This window comes from Lissotriton helveticus, chromosome 7 (assembly GCF_964261635.1).
Source record: "Lissotriton helveticus chromosome 7, aLisHel1.1, whole genome shotgun sequence".
NCBI lineage: Eukaryota > Metazoa > Chordata > Amphibia > Caudata > Salamandridae > Lissotriton > Lissotriton helveticus.
The window spans coordinates 834861221-834876059 of record NC_136068.1 but is presented as its reverse complement, the minus strand read 5'-3'; the positions used below and the strand labels follow the sequence as shown (position 1 = coordinate 834876059).

At 50.9% G+C, this 14839-nt stretch overlaps 1 protein-coding gene across 1 annotated transcript in view; it reads left to right on the top strand.

The window, feature by feature from the left end:
- The window catches only part of ANKHD1 (ankyrin repeat and KH domain containing 1), a 1380661-nt gene that overhangs the window by 795337 nt on the left and 570485 nt on the right, over positions 1 to 14839 (top strand). Inside the window, exon 21 of the mRNA XM_078653327.1 lies at positions 10440 to 10615. Within this exon, the coding sequence (XP_078509453.1) occupies positions 10440 to 10615 (176 nt within the window). The remainder of the gene's footprint in view (positions 1 to 10439; positions 10616 to 14839) is intronic.

Sequence of the window (14839 nt, the reverse complement as noted above, 5' to 3'; positions counted from 1 at the left end):
TTCGATCAGGGCTGACTCAGTACTGTAGCCTGAGCGGAAACTCTTACGAAAAATACTACAAGTCGCACAAAATTACAATGGTGCCCTAGGGGCACGACAAACCATATACTAAGTAAGTGGAATGTGAGAGTCGATAAAGGAAATGGAGCTGTCCAGAGGCTGTAGGATCGATGGGACCACGCTACACTAACTTCAGGTAAGTAATAGGAGGCCCACGGAACGCGTGTGCAGAGTGTGAACTCACACGCGAGATGCGTAACAACGTCTATGGACAGTACAGTTCAAGTTAAAGGTGAGTACGGACAATCCTGACTAGGTATGACAAAAACGACAAATGCTCTTGTTACCTCACCCACGGACTGCGGGTGCACAGGTGTCAAAGTGCGTCGGGTTCTCGCGTTGAAGTCAATGGAGCCTGAAAGAAAAGATGCTGTAAGCGACCAGGAGGAAGATGTCCGGTGCAATCCAAGGGTGGATTGTTGAAGAAGGAGACCTGAAAGCAGAGGGGACAATGTTCACAGTCACTAGCCAGTGACTGGAGTGGAACCAGGAAGGAACCAGGTGTCGACGTCGCGATCAGGTGAAGAGTGGACGCTTGACTCTGCAGCCACGTGGACCAGGAGGTGTCTTGGACGACCAGGATGGAGGCACGAGCTGTCCCACGCAGGCTCTCTCTGTCGGCGGTGTTGGATCCGGGATTGGAGGCAACAGGCCTTGGCAAAGGCAACCCACGCGGTGAGGAGGAAAAGCGTCTGGTGCGGACTAGGAGAGTCCGGGGTGCCCCTCTTTTGGAAGGGAGCAAGGGCCAGTCTGGAGCAACCAGACCAGCAGTGAAAATTCAAAGGTTTGTCGTCTAGGAGGCCACTAGCCAGCCGGCAAGTGACCAGACTACGCGTCGAGCAGGAACCAAGCAGAAGGACCCCACGCAGATCTCGTGGATGCTGGAGGGCTGATCTTCGGTGCAGGGGCTGCTCGGGGCTGGGGCTTCTCAGTCCCAAAGCACTTGGTCGAGTTTACCTCTGGAGTCGTGCTGGAAGCGAAGTGCAGTTTCTTCCAAGATGGCCGGTCCCACGTGTCTCGTCGCACCGACGGGTCTCAGCTTTGCTGTAGATGCAGGTTGAGGTCGGAGAGGTCTGGGAATCCGGGTCTCGTCGGGCTCTGAAGTCTGGATCCTCGAGGGAAGACGACAAAGGGAAGCTGCTGGACGCTTGATGGTGCCTGCTTGTGCAGGGTGGACACTCCTTGCCCACAAGGGAGATTCTTCAGTCTTCTGTGGAGCAGAACGTCGAAGGACAGAGTTTCTTCTTGTTGAATAGTTCAGGATAATCTCATTTGGAATGGGACCAGCTCCTACCTTTATTCTCCTAAAGGGGGCTGCACTACTGACTAAGTCCCTCCCCTGGGTGGGACCAGGAAGGGGGGTGGTTACACCCCCTATCCTTTGTCCGGTTTCCCGCCAGAGCTGGGGCTGGGATGCCCCAGCAACTGGTTTGAACCGGTGTATGCACAGGGCACCTTGTGTGCCCCAGGCATGTCTCATTCCTTTCAGGCTTATCCTACCCAATACACAAAGTCCTGTCTGGGGTGGTGCTAGCACCTCCCAAGGCAGGAAACCCTTTGTCCAAGCCTCCCTCACTGGAAGGACTCCCAGCAGCAGGAGGTCAGACTTGTGTCTGTGATGGCAGCATCCATTTTGTGATGCTGAGGCTCGAGTTAACTTTAACCGGGGTTCACAATTACATACATGTCGTGTCCCTCTAGAAGGGTGGAATGCTACCCCCGTCGCCAGAATTGGCGAGGGGGTAGTATTCCAAATCGTATGACACCTTACTCGTCATGTTTTGATAATGTTATACCAGAGTTAGCATTCAACCGCGAGGATTATAATGCACTTAAGAGTATATGGTATAGCGTTATCATGGAACAGTTATTAGGACTTGGTTCCGCAAGCTGCAGACGGGCTCAGCTCATGCCAGAGCACCATCTCACATAATTCCAAGCACTCTGCCTTCAGGATTGATAAGGCCTGCCATAGGAGTGACTGATAGGAATATATGTGTCCATTTTAGGGTTAGATATAGGTATACTATATCTAAAGCAAAGGGTGATTACACCACCTTGTCCCAGCTGTCTTGCAGCCAGTTGTGTCCGTTTTGGATGGCCAGCCAGGGGTGGCATAATACATGCTGCAGCCCCTGGTAGGCCATGGGTACACCTATGCCCTGGATTCCTAAGGTGCACTGTACAGGGACTGATAAGGTGGCCCAGTACCAATTGGTAAATGCACCTAAAGTACACGGTTGTCAATTTAGAGAGAGAACAGCTAGGCTGTGGGTCTGATTGGCAGACCCACAGCTAGGGAAAGTCGTAAACCAGTGAAGCAAAAAGCAAAAATCTGGGGTGACCATAGGATTGCAAACCCCACTCTCCTACATGGAGGATAAGCACATTGCACAGGCTTTACTGGCGTTCATACGCTTGGAGCTCACGTTGCACATTCACACAGTGCAGGGCTACGAAAAGGTACACACATACTTATTGTATGAAAACATGCGGCACGTATAAATACCTACACAAATTGCGTAAGCGCACATGCACTGCATGCGCATTTTATGCATGCGGGCACAGTCTCACAATATGGCAATGGGTTTTCGATGGGAGAGTAAAGACAGAGCTGAAGGTTACGTTAATTCAACGGCGTTGCAGCAGATTGAGAAATAGAGTTCCTGGGCCTGTCAATCTGAATCCATTGATAATGTCTTGTGCAATGTGTCGTTGTGTAGACAGCTGCTTTGGAACGTGTGAAAGAAAAGTTGCATTGCGCGCGGTTGTGTAAAAAAGATCTCGTTAAGATGCTTTGGATTTGAAGACTGGTATCTCGTGTGCTTGCCGCTGCCGCCACTCCCAAAATATAGTGAGCCGGTGTTTTTTGCAAGGGTTGTCGCTCCTCGCGGTTGCCATCCTGCTGTTGGTGAGAGGGATTTTTCTTGTCAGGGTGGATGCAGCAGCGCGTGAGGGAGGGCCCGGGATTCCCTTCAGGGATGTCACACATGCTGATTTCATTGCCACTTTTCAGCTGGAGACACGCATTAGCTCTGAGGGCTTTTCACCTGTGCTGCCATCAGCTGTCAGCTACTTAACCAGCATTTGTGTTTGTCACCGCATAAATGTGGGTGTGAGTAGCTCTGTGCAGAAGGGTACGTGTGTTTCTGATAGTCATCGAGTGTGTGTCAGCTCTGTTCGAGCATGTGTCTGAATGGGTGTTTCTGTGCGAGGGTTGTGTGTGCCTGATGAAGTATGCATGAATGTTTCAGAGTCTCGTGGGAGCCTGCGTTTTGATTGTCGCTTCTTCGTGGTTGTGTGTATGCGTCGTTAAGTATGTGTGTTTGTCAGTGAGCGACACTCTATCAGCTTGTAGGCCCCGGTGTATGTATGTGTCAGTAATTTCAATAAATTGGGTGTCTGTGTGTTGCGATTCAACTCTAAGGACAAGAATGACTGTGAGAAAGGCCACATTTACTCTATTGCTTAGTGTATTCGCGTCTGCTTGTCTGTGGGTTGTACTGTCTGTTGCTTGTAAGAGTGTGGTCGAGAATGGTGTGTAAAAACATCCTGTAAAGGCACACCTACGAGTCAAACATTAATGGAAAATTCAGAATGCAAATGTAGCATATGGATAACGTGTCGGGGAAGTGTGTGTATAAGGACACAAGCATGTACTATATCAATATAGTGGCCCTTACCCCATCCACAACAACCTCACCCTACAGGCCCCTGCATCCTGCACCACTGATGTGTATTTAGAATATAGGATATAAGGGTTTCTGCCAGTCCACCTAGAGTGCACCCTCTGCCCCCCTGCCTTAGAATGCAACCCCTGCCCTCTGTCTTGTGGCCTACTCTACCACCTCATGGGTCCTTGCCATTCTCCTCGTTCTCCCTTCAAATTCCTCCAGCCCCTGCAGCCTCTTCCCCCCCCTGCCCCAGGCTGTTACATGGCCGCTTGCTGTCTTCTCAAATCCCCCCTGCCTACTGTTCCACAGCCTTATGTTTCCTGCAGCCTCTCTCCACCTCTTGGACCCTTGTTTTGGTCTTTCTTTCTTCAAGTCCCCCCTGCCTGCTCTTCCGATTGTCTCCTACAGTGGTATAATTGCATATGTCAAATTAGCACTCCACTGCAAACTATAAATATAATTAAAAAACAGTGTCATTTACAATGCCAAAAGCACCAACTTTTAATAATGCGAGACCTATTGCATTGCAAATGCTTGTTCTGATTCCTTGTGAACCAGTAGTTTTTTTTAGTACGGGTGCAGTGTGACTTTTATACTGAAAGAAAAGATTCATCCAGTTAAAAACTTAGTTTGGTGTATTCCTTGTAACATCTGAGTCCCTTTGGGTTCTAATGAGTATCTCAGTGTTGGGGTGTGTGTTGGGTACAGATATTTGTGATGTTTTTGTATGTACCTCCCTGTGCTTCATCGAGGCAGGTCTCTGAGAGAGAGAAAAGCAAGTATCTGAAAGAAACAGGTTATTATTAGAATCTTTACCTTAGAATATCCCCAGGCGTCAGACTGGATCCGGAAATTTTTGCGTAGCAGTACCCATGGCGTCGGTAGGCGTCGTCCGCGGCTCCCCGTCCGTCGTCTGCGTCCTGGGCGCCGAGATTACGTCGTCAGAGTACTTAGACGCCGCCTCCGCGCGCTGACCGTCCGTTATTCTTTTTTTCCACGCCAGCAATCGCAGATCCGGAAAAAGTTGTACCCTAGTCAATTTTTGACTACCTTTTTACGATCCTTTTTGATCTACTATCGAAGTCTCTCGACTCCGACGGTGCCGGTAGGGATGCCTGGGTTCAAGCCCTGCGCCGACTGCAACCGACTGATGTCGGTTACCGACCCCCATCGCCGGTGCCTGCATTGTCTAGACCCGGACCACGACGACAAGTCCTGATCCGACTGCTGGGCCCTGACGTCTAAAGCTAGACGGGAGCGGTCCCGTAAGCGACTCAAGCTTCGTCAGTCCGCTCGCGCCGCTCGAGGTCCCGGTCCGAAAGGAGGTCGAGGGACCGGTCGCGGGGCCGGAGTCACCACAGTTCCGGGAGTCGTGATCGGTCTTCGGGCTCAAAGTCCTCAGGTAAGAGGCACAAGAAGTCAAAGAGGCACCATCTCTGATTCCCCCCCGACGCTCGCGCGATGCGGCCGGGGGTACGGGCGGCACCGCCGGAGCCGCAGGTGTCGCGGCTTGCTCCATACCCGCCGGTCCCTGGGCAGAATGCCACGCCGAGGGGAATTGATGACTTCCTCATGGCCATGAGGTTGCTCGCTCCTCCGTCGGGTTCCGCGACGCCTTCGGGCCAAGCAGTCCCGACTGGGCCCCACGCGGGCTGGGTGCTTCGGCCCCGGCACCGTCGGCGATTTGGTCCCGACGTACCAGGGCCTCACTGGATCCGGCGCTGAATCCGGGTCGCCGCCGGTCGACCTCGCCGGCCCCAAGGGCGTCGCCCCCAGCGCCGTCCCAGGACAATGCCGTCCCTGGTCCTGCCCTCGATTCAGGTCCGGCGTCAGAGCGGCGCCGCTCTCGACGCCGATGGGAGATTTTTTTCTTCTACGACCCGGCCCCATCCTTTGAGCCTGAGTACCAGGCGATGGGTGACGAGGGGTCTGAGGACCCTCTGGCATGTGAGTGTCAGTCTTTTGCTGACTGGACAGGAGAGCTTGGGGAGGCCAGTGGTCTGGACACTTCGCCCGTCACTGTCTTTGTCTCCCCATCTAGCGTGGCTACGGAAGAGGGGGCTGCCTATAGTGTGGTGCTGATGAGGGCAGCCAAGGCCTTGGGCCTTGAGCTCCCCGTCGCGGCCGTGAGGACTAACCTCCTCACTGAGGTCCTTAACCGCAGGCAAGCTCGTCCGAGCCTCTGCTGCCATTTAATGAGGCCTTATCAGACGTTCTTCTGGGCACTTGGTCCAAGCCCGCTATAGGTCAGCCTGTGGATAGGAACGTGGCCAGGCGCCACCGCCCGGCTCTGGGCGACCCTTGCTTTCGGTCTACCCACCCCCTCCCCGAGAGCCTGGTCATCCAGACCTCTAATTCCCAGACCGCATTCCCGTCGGCTCCCCCCTAACCGGGAATCCAAGAGGTACGAGCAATACGGAAAGAAAGTATTCTCCTCCCTGAGTTTAGGATTGCGGTCAGTCAACACCGCATGCCTCTTGGGCCGCTACACCCACTCTCTGTGGGATACGGTCGCGGATGTGCTGCCAGAATGCCCGGTGGAGGTCCGGGCTAAATTCTGCCAAGCCCTTGTGGAGCGTCGAGATGTGGCTCGTTATTCCATCTGGTTTGGGCTGGACACTACTGATTCACTAGGCAGAGCGATGGCAACGACGGTGGCGATTCGTCGCCACGCCTGGTTGAGGTCTGCCAACTTCTCGGCTGATGTCCAAAACACACTTATGGACATGCCGTTCGATGGCCATCTCCACTTCGGCGACAAAGCAGACCATGCGCTCGAGCGCTTTAAGGACTCCAGGGCTACGGCCAAGTCCTTGGGCCTCTCGGCCCTGCGCCAGCAAACGGCTGCTTTTCGCCCCTTTCGTGGCCAAGGAAGGGGCGCCCTCACACGTTCTGCCAGCCACGGGCCTCAAACTACCATTCAGCGCAGCGGCGGACGTGAAAACCGCCGTGGTGGTGGTCAGGGACAACGGCAAAGCCAGTCCACACCTGCCCCTGCAGCATCCGCCTCAAAACCTTCCTAGTTCGAGTTTTCAGGCCTATGTGACACCGGTGGGAGCAGGGTTCGCCATCACTACCTCCACTGGCGCACTGTCACATCGGACAGGTGGGTGCTGCAAATCGTCCGAAGGGGAGGCGACCCCTCCCGCCATCCCACCGCAGTACCACTGAGTGTCGGGGGATCACTTGCAACTTCTGCAAGAGGAAGTTACGGCCCTCTTAGCCAAGAGGGCCATTGAGCGCGTTCCTGTGCCAGAAGTAGGGTGTGGTTGTTACTCCCACTTCTTTCTGGTACCCAAGAAGGGCAAAGGGGGCCTATGCCCTATCTTGGACCTCGAACGTCAACGGCTTCCTCCGGAAGGTGACGTTCAAGATGCTGACACTGGCTCAGGTCTTAGCTGCCCTGGACCCAGGAGACTGGATGGTTGCGTTGGACTTGCAGGACGCTTATTTACATATCCCCATCCTGCCGGCCCACCGGCGCTACCTGCGGTTCACGGTAGGCCACGAGCACTTTCAGTTTACCGTGCTCCCCTTCGGCCTTACCAGCGCCCCACGGGTGTTCACAAAAGTGATGGCGGTGGTCGCAGCTCATCTGCGCAGGTTAGGGGTTTCAGTCTTCCACTACCTCGACGACAGGTTGTTGAAGGCGGGCTCGCCCCAGATAGTCGTCAGCCACCTCCAGACTACGGCCGACCTCCTGCACCTGCTGGGGTTCTCCATCAATGTGCCGAAGTCACCCCTGTGCCCCTCTCAGAAGCTCCTCTTCATCGGAGCGGTTCTGAACTCTGCGCAGTTTCGGGTTTATCCTCCCGAGCAGCGGGTTCGGGATATTCAGGTTCTGATTCCGATCTTTCAGCCTTTTTCCCAAGTCTCTGTCAGGTTGACGCTGTGGCTTCTGGGGCTGATGGCCTCCTGCATCCTTCTGGTGCATCACGCCCGGTGGAGGCTGCAGGCTCTGCAGTGGGACCTGAAGTTTCAGTGGGCCCAGCATCAGGGCAACCTGTCCGACCATGTCCTGATCTCGGAGGGCACTGCGAGACAGTTGCAGTGGTGGCTCACGGACCGCGATTGGGTCAGCGGCAGATCCTTCTCCCTACCCCAACCGGAGCACGTAGTTGTGACGGACGCGTCCCTCCAGGGCTGGGGGGGCCACATGGGAGAGGCGGAGATCAGAGGCCTCTGGTCTCCGGCGGAGTCCCGGCTCCACATCAACCTTCTGGAGCTGCGGGTGATCCGGCTTGCACTGAAGGCAGGAGGCTCTGCACCTCTGGCAGCGGCTGGAACATCAGGGCGTGACCCTGGTGGGTCAACACCTGGCAGGTTCCCTGAACGCCAGGGCGGACGAACTCAGCCGTCGGTGCACGAATGGCACCTGAACTCGGATGTGGCGCAAGGCCTCTTTCAGCAGTGGGGAGAGCCTTGGTTAGATCTATTCGCCACAGAAGAGAACGTGCAATGTCATCAGTTCTGCGCGTTGGAATTTCCAAGGCGGCACTCGCTCGGAGATGCTTTTCGTCGCGAGTAGAGTTGCGGTCTGTTGTACGCCTTTCCGCCTATACCACTTCTGCCCAGAGTGCTGAAGAAGATCAAGCGCGACCGGGCCCAAGTCATCCTTGTGGCTCCAGACTGGGCACGAAGATACTGGTATCCCGAGCTACTCAGCATGTCAGTCGATCCCCTGATTCGTCTGCCTCTGCAGGAGGACCTTCTGTCGCAGCAGCAGGGGACAGTCCTCCACCCTAACCTGTCCAGGCTCCACCTCCATGCTTGGAGATTGAGCGGCGACATTTGAGGCCATTTGACTTGCCTCCTGAAGTCTGTGACGTAATTCTGGTAGCCAGGCGTCCCTCCACAAAATCGGTATACGCCTGCAGGTGGAACAAATTTGTGGCATGGTGTACAGCAAAGGCTGTGGATCCCCTTTCTGCCCATCTTTCAAAGGTTCTCCTCTTCCTTCTTTCTCTTGCCCAGCAGGGCTCTGCTCTGGGCACTATCAAGGGCTACCTTTCTGCCCTTTCCGCCTTCTTGAGGCTACCTGATCAGCCTTCTTTGTTCAAGTCCCCTATTGTTAACAGATTTTTGAAGGGCATCACTCATATGTTTCCCCCTGTTCCTTTCGTGATGCCCCAGTGGGATTGGAATCTGGTTTTGACTTACCTGATGTGCGCGCTCCCTTTGAGCCACTTCAAAACTGTCCTCTTCGCCTTCTTACTCTGAAGACTGCTTTCCTGGTTGCCATCACCTCTGCCAGGAGAGTGAGTGAGCTCCAGGCCCTTTCCTCTTCCTCTCCTTTCCTTTCTGTCCATCTGGACATGGTTGTGTTGCGGACAAGACCCTCTTTCCTGCCCAAGGTAGTCACAGCCTTCCACATCGGGCAGTCCATCACATTGCCCACCTTCTTTCCGCCTCCGCATCCCTCTAAAGAGGAAGAGCGGCTCCATTGTCTGAACCCAAAACGTGCGCTGTCATTCTATCTAGACCGCACACGCCAGTTCCGGGTGGATGACCGACTCTTTGTTGGTTACGTGGACGCTAAGATGGGGCGGGCGGTGCACAAACAGACCATCTCTCGGTGGGTCGTGTTATGCATCAAGGCATGCTACTCTTTGGCAAAAAGGACCCTCCTGTTGGGCTGAGGGCCCTTTCCTCTCGGGCCACGGCGACTACTACTGCCCTGGGCCGGGGAGTCCCCTTGCAGGACATTTGTCAGGCAGCTACGTGGGCCTCGCTGCACACGTTTGCAAGACACTACTGCCTGGACAGCCAAGTCCGGAGGGATGGCTTCTTTGGCCGTTCCGTCCTCCAGGACTTTCTGGTGTGATCATTGGTTAGCAGACCCACCACCGGAGTTGGTATTGCTGGGGTATCTATTCTAAGGTAAGGAATCTAATACTAACCTGTTTCTTTCAGATGCACACGTTACTTTCCTTCGGTAACGATATATCTGTAAGAAACAGTAGTTCGTATTAGATTCCTTACCGCCCCACCCATCCTCCCCGTTCTGCGAACCGATATCTAGGGTTAAGGTCATCCCCTTTCAGGGCCCTAGTTCCATGGCACCAGTGTTGGGTTTTATCATGGCTCTGCGTTTTCTGGCACGGAAAAGCTGTGTATAAGAACTGACGTCAGCGCGCGGAGGCGGCGTCTAAGTACTCCGACGACGTCATGACGGTGCAAACGACGCAGACGACGGCCGTGGAGCTGCGGACGACGCCTACCGACGCGCATGGGTACTGCTACGCAAAAATGTCCGGATCCAGTCTGACGCCTGGGGAAATTCTAAGGTAAGGAATCTAATACTAGCTACTGTTTCTTACAGATATATCGTTACAGAAGGTAAGTAACTTGTGCTTTAGAGTATTGTGTGCTGTTTAATTACAATATTACTAAAATGGTTGCTTATGTTTGTCCACCTTTAGGTCTCCAAAGTAGTGAATGTATGGGCTTAACTTGCTTTGCAGATCATTCTTCTCTCACATCAACTTGGGTGTCTGCAGTAGAGTTGTACATTTTCATTCCTCTACTACTACCACCCATTTCCCTGTTTGAAGCAGTCATTAAAGCTAAGAATGTTTATAGTAATGCAAAGTTATAAAAAGCATTAACATTAAATAAAAATTCAACCTTGTTTCTAATGTGGAAAGATCATCACATGTGTTTGCAAAATAATCAAAAGCTTTTATTTGCATTAACTTTGCATAGACTGGCCTTACTCCTCTTATGGAGGCAGCTTCTGGTGGATATGCAGAAGTTGGAAGAGTTCTTCTTGACAAAGGAGCAGATGTCAATGCACCACCTGTGCCTTCTTCAAGGGATACTGCATTAACAATTGCAGCAGATAAAGGGCACTATAAGTTTTGTGAACTCCTGATTAATAGGTAAAGGATACATTTTACATTTGTTGTGAGCTGCAATTCAATTTTAAAGTACTCTTTTGATTTCCATTCATTTATAATAGTATTTGTTCTTTTAGTATAAAATATATACTTGTAATGCAAATGCCTTCCCTTTGATGCACATCAAAATGTATCTCCAGGCATCTAATTGAATAGATTTCTTTGTAGCTGCACATTTCACTGGTTCTAGTAGAAGTCAACAATATTGCTCTACATTGATGCATTAATTATATGAAGATGTCCCTGGTGACTTTTGTTCCCTTCTTTATGCATATGCCATGGAGATAATGTTCTGGAGCCCTTGTGGCCATTTATCCCTAATAAACCTGAGATTTTCTCTTTTAAATTATGTGATCTGTCCCTGAAAGTCTCTGGATTTAAACCCAATTGTACTTGCTAGTGGCTACTGTCAGGGAGAGACTCACATGTGTCCTGCATGTGGTTCAGGAGCCTCTGTAATGATTCCGCAGCGTGAAACACCTGCTTCTTTGTGTGTCTAGAACGTATTTGGGAGAGGAAGTCAAAGTTGTTCATGGCATCCCACTATTGGGAGAATGGATCTAAATCTCCAGATCTGTGCCAGATGTGAATAAACTCTTTGATGGACTCCTCACACTTTAGATCAATAAAAACACATCATAGAGTCTGGTCTTTCTCCTGTACAGGAGATCCATTTCTAACAAATTGCACCATCATTGTCAGTTTAAGACTTTGTGTAATAGATTGGGTTATTAGTTGAAGGGGATTAAGTACCAACCTCAAGTAATAATCACAATTCTGGTGAGGGTGAGCCAACAAAGTCATTAAATAAACCTGAGCTCCACTCCCTGGTAGCTATGGCACAGAGCAGACAAGCTTATCTTGGAGGCAATTTGTACATATTTATGCAAGCTTCACTTGGAGGCAATATGTAAGCTATTTATGTAGCTTTAAAACATTAATAAAGCCGAAATGCAAAGCAATAAAAATCCTAAAATGAATTAGTAAAAATAGAGTGAAATGTAATAAACACACTGACAAAAATCCAGTAAGGGGCATGGTAATGAATTTTTAAAGTTGTAAGTAGCGATAGTGCCAAGAAGCACAAATTGCCAATAATAGTTGTGAGTGAACAGGATGTAAGCACAATTTGATGCTGACCACAATTGAGTGTGGATCGGATACCCAAACCAGGTTTATCCTGGTCAAATATTTTCCCTTTTTACCTTTAAGTCCCAATTCACTGCAGGGGGAAAGCACCCAGGTCCTCGGGGAAGGCACTTAGCGGCTTACAGTGTGGCAGGCAGAGGCCTACAGGAAGTTCCTGTACAGGTCTAGTTGACACTGGACAGCTGCGTAGTGGCACTAAAAGGCAGAAGTGTGGGCTTTTTCTTTCAACTCTACTTATCCAAGGGATAAAATGCTGCTGGAATCTACTTATCCCTTGAAGAAATCCACTTGTCCTCCAAAGAGATCTACTTGACCCTCTGTTTCTGAATTCATTGAATAGTGCTGGCACAGACACTATGTATGTTCATTTTGTTTCCTTGACTGTGCCAAACCAAATTAATGTTTTACATCAATTTTGCTAAAGTAAAACTTTATTTCCCCTTTGGCCAATTGCTGATATACAGGTCAGCTATTGTTGCAGTACGAATAGAGGAGCATTTTCATTTGAGTTTTCTACCTGTAAAATACAGGTAGCACTGAGCGTTGTTGGAGTAGGTACACTAACCCATTCAACTATGACTGTGCTTAGAACCAGCGACTAATAAAGCTTTGATCTTGGTGTATTAACCTACTGAGCATTCTTGCTGGAATTAGTGATCTCTGCAGTAGGTGCAAACACTCTTAGTTTTTGACTGGAATTAAAACTTGAGATACGCGTGCTAAATGTTTACATTTGCCGTGCTTTATCAACCCGCTGAAATATGTCAACAATTGGATCCCATGAACAGCAGATTACAGATGTAATTCTGTGTAAGGATCTGAGGAGAGGATTATTCTATTTTTTCTATGCCTATCTTTCTTCGCTTTATTGCATGTAGCAGGCATAACTTGAGTAAACACATCTTAAAAAAAAAAAAAAAGACTTTACCCAAGAACCATAGAGAAATTAAAAAAAAGTCCATCCAATCCCCTTGCTGGTCTTGTCCTCATAGTCCCTGATCTCCTTCACTACTCTGTTTACTGTTCCAGCACACCTGTTTAGTCCTCAGAGGGCTCTCCTTGTGGCTACTGGGTAATTGACTGGGTCAGGGCTGTGTGTCTGTATATATTTCATTGATGTATTTATATCTGTGTTTTTTCTTCTTGTTTTGCTTAATTGACTTCATTTTCACAGGCTCCACCATGCAGGAGTATGGTTATGCACACTCCTACGCGGTTTGTCTCAGCCGATATCGGCCTGCTTAGATGGTGAGGTCCTCCAACCTCTAGAGGAGAATGCTCTGCAGCATGAGTGACGCTCTGCTTGCAGGCTCCACGATCTGCACACATCAGGAAGTGTGCTGATTGCAGAGTCCTGCCTAACTACCCCTCTGCCTGGAGTCTATGTATCTATCAAGTGTTGAAAATAGGAGCGTCTCCACAAGCTTCCCTGACAGGCATGAGGGACACTGACCCTGGTTGAATATAACCCAGTGTATTCATAGGGTGATTGGTGTCCTGGGCTGTAGCTTTGTCTGGGCCCTGCGGGCCCCCAAATTATACTGGTCTCCCAGTTATCACACCGATTGCACTAATCCACATCTTCGGGAGAGGAGGAAATACAATACCTCCCTTATGACAAGGACATCTGCAAGGCAGTTGACGCCTTCATACACAGGGTGGACTCGTACGCCATGGCACCCAATGAGAAGACCCTACAGCAGCTTATTGAAAGCTGTCCCACACCCCTCCCTTGGAGGGAAGTCTCTGCTGGAGCCTTGGTCCCACTATCTATAGGGCAGCCAGGAGTGAATCCTGCCAAGCTGACTACAAAGCATTAACATAAGGGGGTTGATACCAATACCTTTGACCGGCTTAAAAGAGCATTTTCCTTCCGCAGGGTGACCCCGCTGGCAACCTCCTGACACCAACCCTTTTACTTAGAGCTCAGACACAGGGGCCTATGACCCCAGTACCCCCAATGGAACATTCACTGGACATGGTCAACACAGATGAATCGCATGGGGACTAAAATGGTGGTCTGGGACATTACAGGCCTTGGCATCCGTCCTCAGGTGACTCCACTCCAGCCCCTTCCAAACCCTGGTGCAGCTTCCAGTCTTAGAGGCTTCTCGATGACCTTCCCCGGGAACGGGAGCAGGGAGATGAGCCAGAAGTTCTTGAGGTCCTTGCGGTGGGCCTAGGGTTTCTTGAGTAAGGCGTTGATCTCGGCATGCTTCCAGCTCTCCTTGACGGTTGCTGTCTCAAAGGAGATATTGACGGCTTTGCGGAGATTGGGTGCGATGGTGGGGCTGGCTTTGTTGAATGTGGTGTGGGCGAGGGTCTGATGGGGATCCGGAGTGGATGGTGTTCATGATCTTGATGGTGTTGTCGTTGTTAATGTTTGTCCAGGAGAGCAGGCGGTTGGTGCGGATGGTGGTCGTGGTGGTGGAGGTCTCAGTGGTTGCTGGAATGGTCGTGGCACTGAAGCGGTCGTGGATGTCTGCGATCTTGCGGTGGAAGAGGGTGGCCAGTGATTCGCACAGGTCTTGTGAAGGTGGGATGTCGTTGGTGTTGGAGCTGGGGTTGGAGAGTTCCTTAACGATGTTGAAGAAATCTTTGCTGTTGTGTATTGTGTTGACTAAGCGGTTTTTGAAGGAGTCCCTTTTGGCGGATCTGATGAGGTGGTGGTGTCTGCGGTTGGCATTCTTTTTTTTTTTTTAAACCTTTATTAGCAAGAAAGGATTACAATTACAGGCCTACAACCGCCAGGGCCGGCCAGTCACAGAAAATAACAGTAGCGCAGTAGAACACAGCTCAGCAGCCGACAACCGAAGGTCCGGCAGCGGTATTGCATGACATTACTCAAAATGCTACGGATGAAAGGATGTTAAAAAGGTTTCACATTTTATACAAGTAAACAAAAAACGTAATCGAAAAAAGAGTCGAGGCCGTACCCTGCAATATAGTATCAGTTCCATATGGCGCGGGGAGAGGCGAACAAAGAACAGTGTTAAGAAACAGGAGAGAAACCAGGAGAAGGGGGGGGACACAGAGCAAGAAACAAATCGTAGAACA